The sequence below is a fragment of the Trichoplax adhaerens genome, genomic scaffold, assembly GCF_000150275.1.
Source record: "Trichoplax adhaerens TRIADscaffold_4 genomic scaffold, whole genome shotgun sequence".
Classification (NCBI taxonomy): Eukaryota; Metazoa; Placozoa; class Uniplacotomia; order Trichoplacea; family Trichoplacidae; genus Trichoplax; species Trichoplax adhaerens.
In genome coordinates, this window is record NW_002060946.1 from 8,025,701 (window position 1) to 8,042,688 (window position 16,988).

At 34.2% G+C, this 16,988-nt stretch overlaps 2 protein-coding genes across 2 annotated transcripts in view; one reads left to right on the top strand and one right to left on the bottom strand.

Moving 5' to 3' along the window:
* Positions 1-6,083, top strand: part of TRIADDRAFT_56084 (uncharacterized protein) — a gene marked incomplete at both ends in the record, with an annotated part of 6,471 nt that extends 388 nt beyond the window's left edge. The window contains 11 exons of the mRNA XM_002111702.1: positions 1,650-1,769; positions 1,977-2,090; positions 2,255-2,401; positions 2,741-2,896; positions 3,002-3,069; positions 3,324-3,443; positions 3,743-3,926; positions 4,733-4,832; positions 5,030-5,142; positions 5,718-5,855; positions 5,958-6,083. Of these exons, the coding sequence (XP_002111738.1) occupies positions 1,650-1,769; positions 1,977-2,090; positions 2,255-2,401; positions 2,741-2,896; positions 3,002-3,069; positions 3,324-3,443; positions 3,743-3,926; positions 4,733-4,832; positions 5,030-5,142; positions 5,718-5,855; positions 5,958-6,083 (1,386 nt within the window). The remainder of the gene's footprint in view (positions 1-1,649; positions 1,770-1,976; positions 2,091-2,254; positions 2,402-2,740; positions 2,897-3,001; positions 3,070-3,323; positions 3,444-3,742; positions 3,927-4,732; positions 4,833-5,029; positions 5,143-5,717; positions 5,856-5,957) is intronic.
* A 1,106-nt stretch (positions 6,084-7,189) lies between these two features.
* On the bottom strand, positions 7,190-14,929 carry TRIADDRAFT_56085 (uncharacterized protein; the record flags this gene model as incomplete). Its single annotated transcript, XM_002112211.1, has 17 exons — positions 7,190-7,362; positions 7,474-7,578; positions 7,662-7,724; positions 7,808-10,316; positions 10,533-10,673; positions 10,758-10,877; positions 10,930-11,067; positions 11,174-11,237; positions 11,366-11,487; positions 11,600-11,701; positions 11,790-11,867; positions 11,975-12,040; positions 12,154-12,365; positions 12,510-12,566; positions 13,433-13,589; positions 13,863-13,949; positions 14,789-14,929. The coding sequence occupies 17 exons, from the start codon at positions 14,927-14,929 to the stop codon at positions 7,190-7,192; spliced, it is 4,335 nt and encodes a 1,444-aa protein (XP_002112247.1).
* Between the last annotated feature and the right edge of the window lie 2,059 nt (positions 14,930-16,988).

Consider the following 16,988-nt stretch of genomic DNA (forward strand, 5'->3'; position numbering starts at 1 on the left):
TCATTATAATATGATGGCNCACTTTTTCATCCAGTCAATCACATAAAGATGATGAGGTAAGTGAATAAAGAATAAGATATTCTATTCTCGAATTAGTGATCAAGTCCTTTGAACTCATTCCATTAATAAGTAGCTAAGATGCTATGTATACCTTTACACTAAATAGCAAAACAGTTTATGTGGTGCCTATCTTAAACCGTACGTGATCGTATCTAAATGTCGTCCAACCAAACACCGGTACAGCTAACTTCTTGGCCAAAATGTAGCCAGACCATTAGAGATTGTGACTGTTGCAAATTATCTACCTTTTTCTATTAAAATGTAGTACGGCCAGTATATCATAATAAAGTGAATTTTTAGCTTACCACATATAATATAGTACCGGTTAGCCATAAAATCGTTAGGTTTGCAAGTATGACTATCGGAAGTACGGCCATTACATCATAATAAACTGAATGTTTAACGTACTACGCATAATATGATACCGCTTCGCCTTAAAATAACCAAATTTACAAGCATTACTATTTAAAGTACGGCCATTACATCAAGGTAAAATGAATTTTTAACTTATCCTGCATACAGTAGTATGGTGTCGCTTTGCCTATAAAATCACCAACTTTGCAATTATTATTATTTAAAGAGCGGCCATGACATCATAATAAAAGTGAATTTTTACCTTATTTCGTATAGTATGGCGTCTCTTAAATCATAAAATCGCCAGGTTTACAAGTACTATTATCGGAAGTAAGGCTATTACATCATAATAAAGTGAATTTTTAACGTGCCACTCATAATATGGTGCCGCGTAGCCATAAAATCATCAAGTTTGCAAGTATTATTGAAAGTGCGGCCATTACATCATAATAAAGTGAATTTTTAACTTATTTCGTATAGTATGGGTCTCTTAAGCCATAAAATCGCCAGGTTTACAAGTACTATTATCGAAAGTAAGGCTACTACATCATAATAAAGTGAATTTTTAACGTACCACGCATAATATGGTGCCGCTTAGCCATAAAATCATCAAGTTTGCAAGCATCATTATTGAAAGTGTGGCCGGCCATTACATCATAGTAAAGTGAATTTTAACTTATAACGTATAATTTGGTACCGTTTAGCCATGAAATCACTAAATTCATGAGTATTAATATTGTCAAACTACAACTGTCGAATTGATAATATCTTGTAATTATGAGTAACGGCAAACCTTATTTAATTATGTGATAACGATCGATAATTGATTATCAAAGTCCATAAAAAAAGTCAATAGATAATTAAGTCCTGTTGATTACAGTGCTTAAAGATAAAAATAATTTAAAAACAACTACCGCACGGATTCATTCTTCTTTCGGGTATTATGGAGTTCAATACTATAATCATATACTGTAGTAAGTATTTAATTAAAGATGTTAATGTGCCTGATCGTAAATCTATGCTGTGAAATAATCTTGCCTACTATTCCGTATTATGGACAAGCTATTTAAGCCATGTCATTCTACAATAAATTCTTGTCTTTTATCAGTTTACTTGCGATGAGTAAACCAATTCAGAAAGAACTTAAAATTCATATCCATGACAGTAACAATAGAGCAAGGAATTGACTAGCAAACTCTTGTAATTACAACTATAATTATTTATATTTGTTATAGGAACACGAAGATCAAATTCAAATAACAAGTCGTCAATCATCGAGTACTTCTCGAAATGCTTTTATTACTAATGAATATGACGACATTATGAATGGAAATAGCCTCGATAACGATGAGACGGTTAGCAATAGATGGTGTCTCCATTTACCTTGTTATGATTTTAATATATAAAATTTAAAATCGAAACACTTTATTGATTGCAATAGCTTACTCTTGTCCGGTAGTAATTAATGTTGTGCAGTGTATATTAGTAATAATTCTACAAGATAATCATTATGCTCATATTTAACCCCACCTATACGGTACTAAGACTTTATTGATTATTAGGTAATAGTCTCGCATAATAGTGCATCAGGATATATTGGTGGATATCCTACATCCATTGCTTTAGATCGTTGCAAGCGGCATGTACTAGCGCCTTATCTGAGGTTTATTTCTTTTGTAAGTTAGACACTATTTTAAACAATAATAATCCAACCTCAGCCAAAAAGAAGAAATATCGCAGCATGACTGAAATTGCATTCTTCAATATTGTACTCAATAACCAGTTTAATTTGGGAGACTGTTAACTTTCTCAATCATTATTGAAATGTACTTTATTGCAGTTGGGCTGGTTGCCAATATTTCGAGTTGGCCCATCTAATCAATCTTTTTGCGAAAGCGCTATCAATTTCGTCTATCCTGTGCTGGTCATCTGTTTTATATTTGGGGCTTACACGATTCAGTGTTTTACCTGCTTTCGCCGAGACACGGTATATCCAAATTACAAGCTGCTGCCACAGTAAAATGTCCTAGTTACAGCTATAAAAGCAATTTTAGTACTCATTCCTAAAATAATCGATACAGTGAGGTTCTATCTGCTATAAATTATGCAACCAGTAATCATTATAAATCCTAGACAGTAACATCTAATTCAGTTTTATTGGTGATGATCAATCATTTAGTTCTAGCAAAATAGTCTGATCATCGTTGTAAATATGAGTAATTTCTTCCATTACTTGAACACGCCTTCTAGGATTAATTTAATAGTGTTAGTAATTCCCTTTTTAGTTTATTCAATTTAACATATTCTATCTCCTCCTTTATTGCAGCCCTTCATTAAAACTATCAATGGAAGCGTCCACTGTTCTGATAGTATCATTTCGCAATATATTATCCCAGATATATTGCACTCTGTTGCCTACTTTTATTGCTTTTACTTATATCGATTTGCTGGATCTGAACATTTACAGACAAATATGCAAAGGGTAAGCCATTTTACAATGAAATAAGGTGTAACTGCTACAGCATCATGCATGTCTAATATCGCCAGAGTAGAAATGATTAAAGCGTGAAATATTACTTACCTGTAGACGTTCCTGCAAGCAAGGCCCACGGATTTCGGAGAAAATTCGCAAAAAAAATTAATCAGAATATTAAGGTTTAATATACATATTGCTCCAAGTTTCGTATAGCTTCTTTCATCTTAATTTTGTGTATTGTTATATCTAAAAAAGTAATTCTTTTGGAGCTAATATATTGACTACTACTATACGATAGTATGTATTAGGATTCGTAAAACGAAGAGGAGAAATAATTTTTTATAAATTTAGGACCATCTTTTCCTGTGAAATTACTATTTGTAGCCGCATCCTTCTTATACGATTTCATTGCTTATTTTTGGCATAAATTTAGAGTTTTCCTTTACTCCGGAATTGCCATCGTAGGTGCATCTTTCTTAATCCAACTTTTCCACTTAATTATCAGAATTAATCGTGATCAAGGATTAGCTCTGTTATGGCATCCAATGATCAAGTAAGCTTTAACTGTGTTATACTAGAATAGTTAACTTTTAAACTAAAATTTCGTTAACTTTAGTTTGAAGAATCTTGATTCTATATCTCGTATGCGGTATGGATATTCATAGTTTTCAAGATCTATTGTAAATTTGAAAATCATAACTATTTGTGCTATTTTTAATAATTTAAATTTTTTGTAAGTACGAGAAAATTAAATGAATTTTACACTGTAATAAACAAGTACTCCTTTCTCCTCTTCTATGCGAATCCTTGACTTTCTCTCCAAATTAAACTATGTGCGAAAATTCATTCAAGAATACACGATTCTCGACTTATTGTCTTGGGATTCTTTCTGTTAGCTGGTTTTATAATGCTTGATAGCGTTTATATAGCGCTAGTTATTAATTATGCAAGCCATTGCCAACTCTTAATAGTTTATATAAGAGGATTAAAGCAAAAGATCATAGAACGGACGTGTAATTTAGAAAACGCTATGAAGGTTAGTCATTACTGTATGGTATTACCATATTATTCCCTTTCGCTCTTTGATGATCGTAAATCATACGTAGATATAAAATTTAGAATTTCAATTAAACACGTATCAGAATAATTCTTTCCATACCTTTTTTACTAAAGTAAAAGAAATTGATTCCGGTCAAGCTAATTTAGAAATTACAGTAGCACACGAATATACAGTATATGCTGTTGTAAATAATAGTAAAAATTATTTTTTAATTATAATTACTTACTAGTAGATAGTGTTGCTTATTATAATCATGCATGCAGTAACCATATACAGTACTAGTAATTAACCTCGACCAAGTTGGCTATGGAACATCTGTATCAATATTTAAGCATAAATGTATTCATTTAGACCTAAGAAATAAGCTGGAATTAGTTATAATTACTATTTCTTATGTAAAAGAATCTACGAGCATATCATTTACAATTTCAAACATGTCATGGAATAAGGTATCACTTATTACTGAATCTAAACAAATATTGATAAGATTAGATTATTGGACAGAGTTAATGTTCACCTTCTGTAAGTCTGGTAGTGTATTATCAGAAAATATTTAGTTTTTAAGTTTCTATACCACGATATAGCATATAGACCAATTATCGTTATAGGATAAAATTGTAATACTTGATTAGATACAGGGCTTAAGGATAGTAGTACGAGTGGAACGGAGATTTAGAGTTTCTGTTTATCAGAAATTCTCTGTATAGCGCTAAACAATCACAAATAAAATAGAGCAACTAATTATGACTAACTATTAATGTTTATATCTAAATGCTTAATAGGAGATACAGAATACTGCTGGATATGTAGCAGAATTAAATGATGTTATTGCTCCCGCTGCATCGATTATTTTGTTTAATTTTGCAACATCGTCAATCTTAGGTAAATAGAGCTTTAATTAACTTGTTAACTTAATGTAGTGGTAGCTGACGAAAAGTCTTTTTACTTTATTAGATACGAGTATTTATTGCAAGCTACTAAAATAAGATCTTCTTCCAGAAGCAAATGCTAGCATTGCTTCCAACGTTGATCATTTGAAGATATAATTATTCAATTTCATATTTCGTTCTACTCTATAGGACTCAATGCTCTAATATTAGGTCGTCAGGATGATTTCGATGTCGCTACTTATGCCGATACAATTTTGTCAATTCTACTTTGGTTAACACTTCTTTCTATCCCTTTCGTTCAAGTATGATGCAGTAATAGATATATTAAAGCGTCAAAAATAATTTAACGAGAGCAATAATTTTTTGGTTACTTATCACATGAATTAGTCCATCTACCAGTGACTTTCTACACCTATCTCTGCAATACCAATATGATCTAACCTATAGACATGCTCCATTTTGCGGCTGCACTACGCCTATGGAATCATTATACTTACCAAATTATTTTGCTACAGCATTGTTTTAGTATTAATGATAATAGGCCTAATTATCCTATCAACGTTCGCTAGTAAATGCCGGCTTTGTGTCTTCATAAATTTATTTAACGCCTATGATTATTATTAGTTTATTTTATTCTTAGTTTAATATGATAGTTTTATTATGGAGGAAAGATAGAAGGCTGCATTTATTTTAAAACACTTATACTCTTCACGACCTAAAAATAGTTTAGCGTAAAAGACAAGGCGATATCTTAATAAATTTATTTGATGCAATCATTGATTGAACTTAGTCTTAATTCGTTAGGCTAATTTTATTATAGAGAAATGATAGAACGGAGAATTTATTTATATCATTTATTTCAATCATGGCTACCTAGGCATCGCGATTAACTTCCTATTGTAGATCGCTGAAAAAATTAGGAATTCGAGTTCGAGTGCGACCATTCGTTTACCAAAATGAACCTCGTGAAGATCTTGATTCCTTCCTTCAATTTACTTCAGAAATTAAAATGAGGGTAAGACTTTACATATTCAGCTAAGAAAGTTGCATCGTCATCTGGATGGGTTATAATTGCTTAAAACTAATCTTAAAGCGTTTTACTTTTTCTATTATTAAGGCTAAATTGTTTAAAGTTCCTGTTGTGTCATCAACCCTTTTTTTCATGCTTGTAACTATCGCTTTGGTGGCATTGATCTTATTTCAACTGGGAATACTTTCTATCTGGTTTGCACCACAGAATTAATTTATGGACATACCCGACCAAGGATCTCATCAATAAACCAGCTACTTGCCGATTTTATCCTCCCTAATAGTTAATACTTTGAAAGTGCTCGGCAGGTTTAAGAATGTTAAAGTGTCTATTATTACAATGGCTGCGATGTCGATATGGATAAGTTATGACTTAAAGTGAAATCGCTGCTGGTGATAACGATCTATTGATGGAATAAATTGGCACAAGTGCATAAGAGTTGATCGGATCCAATAGACGTATTTTAAAGTATATATCTTAATTTTTTTGTAGTATTCTCCGTATATGTCCACTGTATTACATTCGCAAATCTATAACGTCAGTTTTAAAAAATCAAAAAATGAGTATTTATGTAACATATGCGTCATATAGCAGCCAAAAACTGTACTGTATAATGGCCTAAAATATGAGAAGGTAAATATATCCGTACAAACAATTATTAGCAACTATCATTTGGTATCAAATATTTGCGAATTCCAGTACTTTCGCTACTATTAACAAGAAATAGGACGTACTGCAGTTCATAAACTGGATGCAAAGATCTATAACTACATATAACTGCAAGAAACAGTTCATGAATAAAAGTTGTCACTACAAAAAGATGAAATCAACTTCACGGATTTATTTGATTTTTATAAGTTTAACTTAGTAATAGAATGATAAGGTCAGGTTAGCCTTTAGAAGTACTTTGTCATAATTTCTTATTAAAGACACTGTCAAAAAAATTCTCTTAAAAAATATACAAACGAAATATGTTGCTAAAACGAGAAACGACTGCAGATTGTACGTAGATATGTTTGCTAGAGCTAGTCAATGCAGCCATAAGCTATCATCGGTATGTTTTATGTTCATTAAAATAATTTTTTTACAATTGTTACACTAGATACATGTACAAGGAAGGTAAAGTACCCATAGACAAAATTTTCAAACCTTCAATAAATATATTTTTCCTAATAATCCACAAAGAGTGTTTATAATCAGTATTATGCATCGATAATAGTTTAATCAATAAGCTAGCTAATTTTTGGAATGTATCATTACGGTCTATGCGATTGAAACAGAAGAGGAAAATCTTTTAGTTACTAAAGATTCGATATCTGTTAGGATGAATCTACATCCATGAATTCATCGTCTGAAGTGCGGCTAGCATGTTCTGCACCTTCACTTTGTTTAACACTGACGTCCATTTCCTCATCAGCGATTGACTGTTGTACGTTTCTACTGCCAATAGAAGCAGAGTTTTCACTTGGGCTAGCCACGTCCTCTTTGGATTCTACCAATATCGTAAACAAAATACTGCAATTATTAGCCATAGCTTAAACTCACGGCGTAATAGCATTGAATAGATTAGATTTTTATTTTGCTTTAAAATAAAAGCCTGTACCTTTGAGATCATCAGAATTCGAGGGATTTTGCTCTATTTTGCATTCCACATCTTCTGTATCTATTTTCTTCAAATTGTCATTATCGACATTATCTTTCGCACCATCTTTAATAGATTCATATTACACGCAAAATTTTCGGCATTAGTACTGAATTAAAGTACATTCAACCACATAGTAACGAAATTACCTAAATTAGGCGGAGATGACTTTATAATAGGATTTGTTTGATCTTCAGTTGGATGTCGAGTTTCTATAATGTTGTTAAATGTGAGTACATGCAAATTTAACATTCTTTCAATTCTCAAGCAATGTAATATAAAATAAGAATAATACCTATGGTGCCTTGCTGTGGTGATGATAATGCTGGACCAGGTGAAGCTGACGGTTTGTCTGCGCTTGGCTGCTTTACTGCAGCTGAAGGCGGAAATTGGATACTAGTACTACTAGAAATAACCGATTGTTCCGCTGTCGATGGCACAATAGAAGCTGGACTGTTGGCGCATTCTGATATTGTTTGATCATCAACAGAAACAGCATGAGGTTCATGATCAGATGATGAAGTTTGTGGCTTGGGAGACCGTATAGATTCGGTTTTAGATGCATTTATTTCGGATGCCGCTGTGTGCACAGTATTCACAGAAGATTCCTTACTTTCAGCATCTGGTGTTTTAGGTCTGGCTACAATCGGAGAATGAGACGGTTCAGATGAATTTCTTTCATCCCTATTACTAGTAGAAGTAGCTAGTTCTTCAGGATCATTTCCGGCTATCGGAGGTACGGGAGATACTTCAGGATTTTCTTTTCCTTCAACAATATTTACTCCCGATTGCGATTGATCTTCTATTTGACAATCCGTTCCAGAATCATGCGACATTTCTTTACTAACATCCTTATCGATTGATCCTTCCGGTTTATCTTCATTCTGAATTGGTAAAGGTGTCTTTGATGCATTAGTTTCTTCATCAACCACCATAGATTCGTCATCTGTCATATAAGAATTATTAGATGAGATGTCTTCACCATATTCAGAAATTATTGTAGCCAAGGATGAATGCGGTTGATTTACAGCTAGAGTAAGAGGTGGTGAAATTTCAAGTTTACTACCAGAAATACTTGGTTTTGAATTTTTCTCATCTAAAGATCCCGTTGATGAAGGCGAAGGCAATATTTCAGTCTTATTTACTAATACGTCCTCTTTATCAGGGGAAGCAGAAGGTGAAGATCCTCCTGCATCTGATAACCTGGTATTGTCATCCACCGCAGTAGGAGAAACCGTTTCTGATCCTTCAATACGACTGGGTGAGCTTGGCGAAGGCATTTTATCTTCAGCTAGTATATGTGAACCTGTTGCTTTACTAATCTCAGAAGTAGAGGGCGGTGATGTTACATGTTTATCCGCAATTGTAGCCAATGATGCTGAAATTTTATCCGCTGATACAGATGTTTCTGGCGTCATCTTTTCGTTTCCTTCAGCAGCACCTGTAGCTGCCGATAAGGTGGTTCTGTCGTCGGCCGTGATTAGCGATGTAGGAATATTTTCCTTACAGGAATTAAGTCTTTCTATCGGCGATAAGGGTTTATCAACAGGTTTTGTAGATGTATTACCTGATTTATCCAAATTGTCATGCTCTTCTGAAACATTTCGACTATCTCCTCCTTTAGAAGAAGCGGGAGTTGATAAATTTTCCTCCATGGGTGCATCTACTGCCGGACTATTACTTCGCTTGTTATCTACAGACGGAATAGCTGGAGAAATGTCAGATTGATCGGAAGATAAAGGAGTTCCTTTCATTACCGGCAAACTAGTTGTATCATCTGCTGTTTCTTCCATATTGTCGGTTGAGATAGGCAAGTACTCTTGCGAATCGTCGTCATCAGAAGATGATGACGATGACGGTAATTTATCTTCAACAGTCTTCTCTGATTTATAAGTAACCGGTGAGGGAATATTTTCAGATTCAGGTACTTGTGATATATTCTCATCCGATTTAGTTTTGATGATCGTATTTGTCGCATCTTTAACACTATCGCTAACGTCATCCTTAGTACTAAACTTGTTATCTTCTGTCGAATTTGATATTTCTTTTAAAGAAGAAGAATCCCTGGAAGGTGAAGCTCTATTTGAATTTTTAGTTATTGTTTCAGTTTCAATATCACCACTACTTTTACATTTTGATTCTGAATCTAAATTTGATTTTAGAGCAACATCTGTACTATCTACAAACTCTTCCGAATCGCTACTAGATTCTTCCATAAGCTCTACTTTGGCAAGTTCCGATGTTGCCAGAACGTTTAGAAGCGATTCTGTTTTATCATCGGGATTACTGTGATCGTTTACATCAGATAAATATTTACTTCTACTTGAAGAATTGTCTACGTTATTAGCGTTTTCGACATCATTACTACTTGACTCTATTTCCATAGCGGACTCTTCCATAGTGGACTCTTCGATAGCGGACTCTTCCATAGTGGATTCTTCCATAGCGGACTCTGTCAGAGATTCATGTATCTTGGTGTTACTTGTGCCAGTATGTTTTTCCGAAATTTCAGACATTGAGGAATCAGTTACATCGTTACCACCATCGGAGTTGTCAGTTTTCCGAGAATCTTTTATACCAGAACTAATAGTTACCGTATCAGCCGCATTAGGGCTAGATATATCTGTACTTTTTGTGACAGCAGGTTGTTCAAGAGCTTTAAAGTCTTCCTGTTTAGAAGACGTTAATGTGTTACTAGAAGTGGATAGTGTAGTAATTGAATTAGTAGTAGTGCTAGGCGAAGTTCCTGTATTGGTCTTCGTTGTTGTCAATTTTATTGACGAGGGTATAGAATATTTGAATGGCTGTAGTAGGAAAAAAAAAAAGGAAAATCAATTTAAAAACATATAAAGTATATGGCAATCAATTTGATGTTCTCATAATAAATCTCATAATATAGTAATAGTTTATTTACTTTGTCTAAAATTTTTGGCAATAATTAGTAAGCACATACAGCAATGTAAAGTATGCCAATTTTATGAAATGTCTACGTATAGTATTCCGAATTATGTAATTATTACCGTTTCCCCAAGCATCCCTCTTGAATTAGTTTGTTTTAAATATTGAGCATTGTGAACTATAATACATCCAATGTAGCCGTACTTCTCGCGGACTGTATCCAGCGAATCATTGGAGATCGGTAATATAAGAGCTAAATGTTGCTATATATCGTAATAATCGAATTAAGTAACGTGCCTTAGGCTCACATATTTCAATGTATGATGTTAATTTCTACACTAACTAACCACTAATAAGTCTCTCAGCTTTTCTGCGACCAGTTTGTCACTATTGATTTGCCCATTTAATGCGCATTCGATAAGATCGCTCTTTTCTTTTAATAATGGTAGAAGGAAGCGTTTTAATGCCTAGCAACATGGTAAAAACTCAATATTAATTTAATTAATAAAACATCCTGACCTGCAAAAGAATATTATCACATGATGAATAATTTAACAAGAAATTATTATTTGCACATACATCATTGCTACACAATTTTATCATTAGATATATTGCTCCATAATAAGTATGTAGCGGCAGTGATTCTTCTTGTAAGGCCTATTTCATTGTCCGATGGAAAAAAAGTAGAAAAATTTTGTTAATTAGACATATTATAGTAGAGGAATATGCCACCGATAATACAGTATGAAGTATTAATTCTTACATTTGCCATAGTTTGAGTAATTCTTGATTGAACATTATTTACAGGAGAGTTGTAGATTTTATTGCTAAATAAGTTGATAGAATTAAATGCATAATTTTATCTGAGATCATAAAATTTATTACTGGCCGCGAACGTAATACTTTTATACAGCAGAGGCAAAAATAATGATAGAAGACAATTTAGTAATACTACCTGCAAATCTTATATATTAAAGAAGCAGCATAGTGCTGAATAACGAGGCGATTATTTGGATCTTCAGAAGCTATTTGCTTATTTACTACACAACTCAGCGCCGTTGGTATTAATTCATGTAACTAAAATAAGAAAATTCAACGTTAATTTTTTTTTGTAATTCGTGTATTAAACGAGCATAAATAGATAGCTCCTTCCAAAATATTTACTGCAAGAGCTAGAGCAAATACTCACATATTTTTCTAGATTGAGTGTTTCATTTTGAAGTAGAGAGTCCATCATACGTAGCAGGTAAATGAGAACCGCATCTTCTGTCTCGTGAATGTTCGCACGAACCTAGATTAATTATTCGATAAGTGAAATATTCATGCACTTCGTTTTATACCCTGTGATAATTCGAGTTACATCATAGCAATATAAATACCCCTTCAGATATAAATCTGCTAAAGCGCGGCAGCAACTGATAGAGACCAGGATCATACTGTAAGCATTCTAGCGCTTTCTGAAATTGATTAAAAATTTTCGTAGAATAAGTATGTATACATGGATTTTTACCTTCAATCGTATTTAGGTTAATGCTGCCAATGTAGTATTCTACACTAACTCTACCTTTCTCTTCTCTTCACTATTGCTAACACATGCTTCGGTGATTTCCCTAAAGAAGAGTTGTTGCTCCTAATCAAGTTAATACATAAATTTATTAAAATATGAACATACATAATTATTATTTATTAAATATTTACAAAGTTTAGTGAGTATGAGCTGATATCATAAATTTGCTGACTAACCAGAGATAGTTCGTGGCCACTTAATGGTTTCAAAAAAGAAGCCTTGCTAGTATCTTCTACCTTTTCTTTACTCTTTACTTCTTTACCAGCTTTCTTTTCTACAATTAGCTTATTATCTTGAAAGGATAGAGAAAATAGCGCAGGGACTTTCTTGGGAATAAAATCATCCAAAGAGTCATCGGATGACAATCTCTTAAACTTATGTAACGTGTCTTTAAAGAAAGATAATATAAGATATTAAATTATCTACAATTATGGTGTTTCATTTTTACGCATTATACAGTATCATAACGTGTTATAATATCTAACGCTATCAAGGCAATTCCAGATAAATAGGCTTTGTAGCAAATACTTACCAGGATCAGGATTCTCTGGTATCAGTGGTTGGGTGCCATCGATGCTTAACCAGTGCGCTGTAACACAAATATTTTATTTTATATATACATATATTTATTGAAGAAAATTGTTTTTCCTACAACGGAAGCGACAACGATAACTACAATTAAAGTACTATGGTTTGCATGCTATATTTGGCAATGTCATACAGTGTACCATGGTTAGAGCCTACGATTAGTGACGGTTTTTATAGGGCCATTTATGATTTGAATAGACTAATTAAAAACGCTATGAAAATCTACCTCCATAGGCCAATAGGGAGTATCATAAAATTTACTCCACGCACATCGCAATCCGGGCTGTAAAGAAGTGCAATATCGATGATAGAGTCATTTTCTACCTTGATACTCTAGCTAGCGACTGTACTGCTATCATGGAGCGTTTAATATATATTAAATACAAATTATCGATGAATCTGCAGTGCACTTGTTGTGGATAATCAAACATTGCCAAATGAAAACAGTGACCTATAGTACTACGTTATTAAACGAGGATTGGCACACGTGCAATATTCGTCATGCGAGAAGATAATAGCAAGGATCGTGTTGGTGTTTAATGTACAGTACTATAGTAGTTTATAAAATGAAGTTAATACAAGCTAGCCGATTGGATGGTTTGTTTAGTCAATTTTTACTCCATATATGTAAGATTTGATGATCAGACTTGTGCAGATACATAACTTTAACGCTACAGGCAATAGAATGATTGATTTATAACTTGGTATTATAATTCATTAATATTCTAATTTCCTAGCGCAACTAACAGTAAACAATCATGTTCAAGCATTAAAGTTACTGAAAAATTGTCTGTTTATATAGTAAGTATTGGTGATAGGAGAATATAACTAGATTGTCATCATTTATTGTATCAACTAAGGACTTACCCCGAGTATGATTATCTAATGGAACTTTGGACGCTTCTTGCGATGCAATAAGGTCAGTTAAATTGAACTCTTTATCCTCTTGAAAAAAGATACTTCTTCCACCACCACTGGCATAACGAAAAGGTACAAAATCTCTTGAAGTAAAGCCATATACCGGCTGGAAGAAATTGATTAATCATAATTGAATACTTATTACTTTGTAAGAATTTAACTGCTTTCTGCTGATTACATGGATCATACAACGTCTGTTATGACTTGGCAATAAGCTTCATATTTCCTCAAGATACAATACAATACTGGAAATGCGTACGTCAATCCAATGGTTATCATGACAGTATAACATCTTTACATGGATGTATTTATTTTTTTATGACCCACTATAGGTACCTAAGCATTGATTAATTATTCAACGAGTTGATGACTTTCTTACCTCGATACTTTTAAACTTCAGAGCTAAGTCGATATCATTACGAGTTAATTTATCGCGTTTACTATGGCGCATAAATTTCAAGCCATCCTATATGTCAATCAATCCAGGATATTTTAAATAGTTAATCAAGCTGCACAAGTAGAACATTAAAATATACAGTAATCGTTAGCCTGCAGTAATGCTCCAATCTTGTCGTAGCATTAGGTAATCCAACTCAACCTTAGCAGCTAAGAAGTTTGACTTTGAATTGATAAGTCAAACTCGAGGTTATTACAGATTGTTAATGAAATTAAACTGGATTTCAACTAGTATCACATCCTGAATTACAGGCGAGTAGCTTGGGTTATTCACTATGAAGGGCCAATGGTATACTATAGTACAGCGGTAGGGTGATTGAAGTAAAAAGTCCATGACTGTCTTCAAGGAAAGATCCTTTTTTTCCTCCATTTTCCATACTGAGATCATCCACTAACTCAACAATGGGGTAAGGAAACGTAAAGTTTAAGGATGCAAAAATTTCGTAAAGAGAAAAAGTAGAAAATGTCAAGGAAAATGTCGAGAATTAAGTTTTAAGTCATGGAGTGAATTCAACTCCTTTTTCATGTAAGAAAATTCATTGAAAATACAGTACAGTACAGTGAAATGCATGGATCATGGGAAACTTTTCACAGACTTTCTTGACTGAGAATGATGGAATTCATGTGAAAAACTGACGTATTGCCTAGCTACTTTTTTTTCCTAGTGGGTATTACTGTTCAAATTGTGGGATAGAATCGATTTGGAAGGGAAAGCAATAGAAGACTTTTAAAAACTGGCATAATTACAGTGGAATAGAAATGAAAGAGAACGACTTGGCTCTTTGCATCGACTGCCTCTTTAACTTGGCTCAATGGATTTCAATACAAAACTGTCTAGAATAAACAAACCTGGATGACTTCTCTTAATCTTGCATTTACTTCATCAGCTATTACTTGGCTACAATCATCATCAATTGGAGCATTGCCACAACTTTCAGCTATAGATTTAATGGATTGTTTGGAAATATTATTGCTAGCACTTTCGGCCATTATTGCAACGGACGGACCGCGTCGTCGTTGTCGTCGTTCGGACTGACTGAATAATAGCGCCTCCAAGGGTTTGAGGGTTGACTTGACGTGTACCACGTCGTTGTTGAGCTGACCACCGACGATACTGTGACGCTAGCTGTCAACAGTACTGGTGCTAGTCCACGTTGCGCAAGTCTATACTGAACAGCTTTTAATTTTCTCTCAGGTGCTTCAATACCCCCAATCGTGTCGAGTACAGCATACAGTACGTACTGTACATATACAGTACATTGTACAGTACTTCTGCTGGACGAGAGTGGACAGCAGCTGGCATAGAAATCCAATCAAATTTAGCGGGTAACAAGTACTGTTTCAGGAGTCAAAAAGATACGCACATAGAGGTACCTCTATGTCCAAGAGGATTTATCTAGAAATCCAATCAAGTTTAGCGGGTTTAAGTACTGTTTCAGGGGTCAAAATGATGGATCCTTTCAAGCATAAAGGTACCTCTATGCCCAAGAGGATTTATCTAGAAATCCAATCAAATTTAGCGGGTACAAGTACTGTTTCAGGAGTCAAAAAGATGGATCCTTTCAAGCATAGAGGTACCTCTATGCCCAAGAGGATTTATCTTGGAATTTTCCTTCTCGTTTTCGATTGTTGCCATGAAACTAGGAGAACATGGTATACAACTCATAGACCGATACCTCATTGCACCTTCGAACCGCTAATTGATCAAACTAGCCGAATTTTAATCCAGCTTACGATACTTGTGCTCAACTTTCCCTTTCATACGCTAAAATTGGTAAAACAAGACAGAGTCGAAATCTATCCACTGGGTCATGATCTGTCGATCGACAGTAGTACACTGTAGTAGTCTATGACCAGGGACAATTTGTTGTCCTTGCTATGGCTGAGTACATCCTCAGATGCAAGGTTTTCCTATTTCTAGAACTGAGTAGACAAGTATTTTAATCATCCCATGCGGTTACCGGATTTTGCTAGTGCTTACAGATGAATTGGAAGCGTATTAATGCATATGTCCACTCAGGTCACGCGAATCATCCTAGTACATACAGTACAGTAAGACAAGACCTTTGTTCTCTCACCACGATGGTCCTTGCTTAATTGTATTAGTATACAGTCTTACTGTATACAAAGCTGTGCAAAAGTGGTGACGATGATGTGCTACTATAAAATAAGAATGCAGTGACATTATTTTGCTAGCGATGGGATACTGCAGCCTGCTAAACCAGAACAATATTCAAATCATCCTAGACTAGAAACGTTGTTCTTTAACCAAGTTGGTCAATGCACTATATTACTAGACAGTATTAAATGAAATGAAGCTGTGCAAAATTTGTGGCGATGACCTACTACTGTAAAGCAATAATGCAGTGACATTATTTTGCTAGCAATTGCATAATGTAGCCTGCTGATTTAGACCTTTGTTTTCTTAACACGATGGTCAATGCATCATTGTTACTATACTGTACAGTGTTCGAGAAAGCGGTGCAAAACTTGTGACCATAACTTGATACTATAGAGCAAGAATATGATGACATTACTTTTGCTACCGATTGGATATTGCAGCCTGCTGATGATATTCAAATCGTGAGCAAAATGAATGTCTGCACATCGTAGGGATCTTCATCAACTGATCGAATATAGCTATACGTCAATCATTCATTTTCTTGGCTATGGAATCTGCTATCATTCTAGTTATAGTGATGACCACAGATAAAAGGGACCACCAAATTAGACATTTTTGATGCCTATTTTACACTGCAGTTACTCGTATATAATCAATTTATTTTACGGTTTGGCCTCTTGGAGTTGATTGGGTGATTTGACTAGAACCGTGGCGGGCGACCGTCGTACATCTGTACGTCTGTAGCGCTTACCCATTTCCGACGGGTCGGCGTCCTGTCTATCCATGACAGTACTGTACTTTCGTACTTCTGTCCGTACTGTACAGTGATCGATAGTAAAATGCTGTATACTTTATAGCTGTATGGCAAGGTACCCTACCATGCACTTGTTACTGTAGTGTCTACAGTATGACTGAAAGTACTTGTAG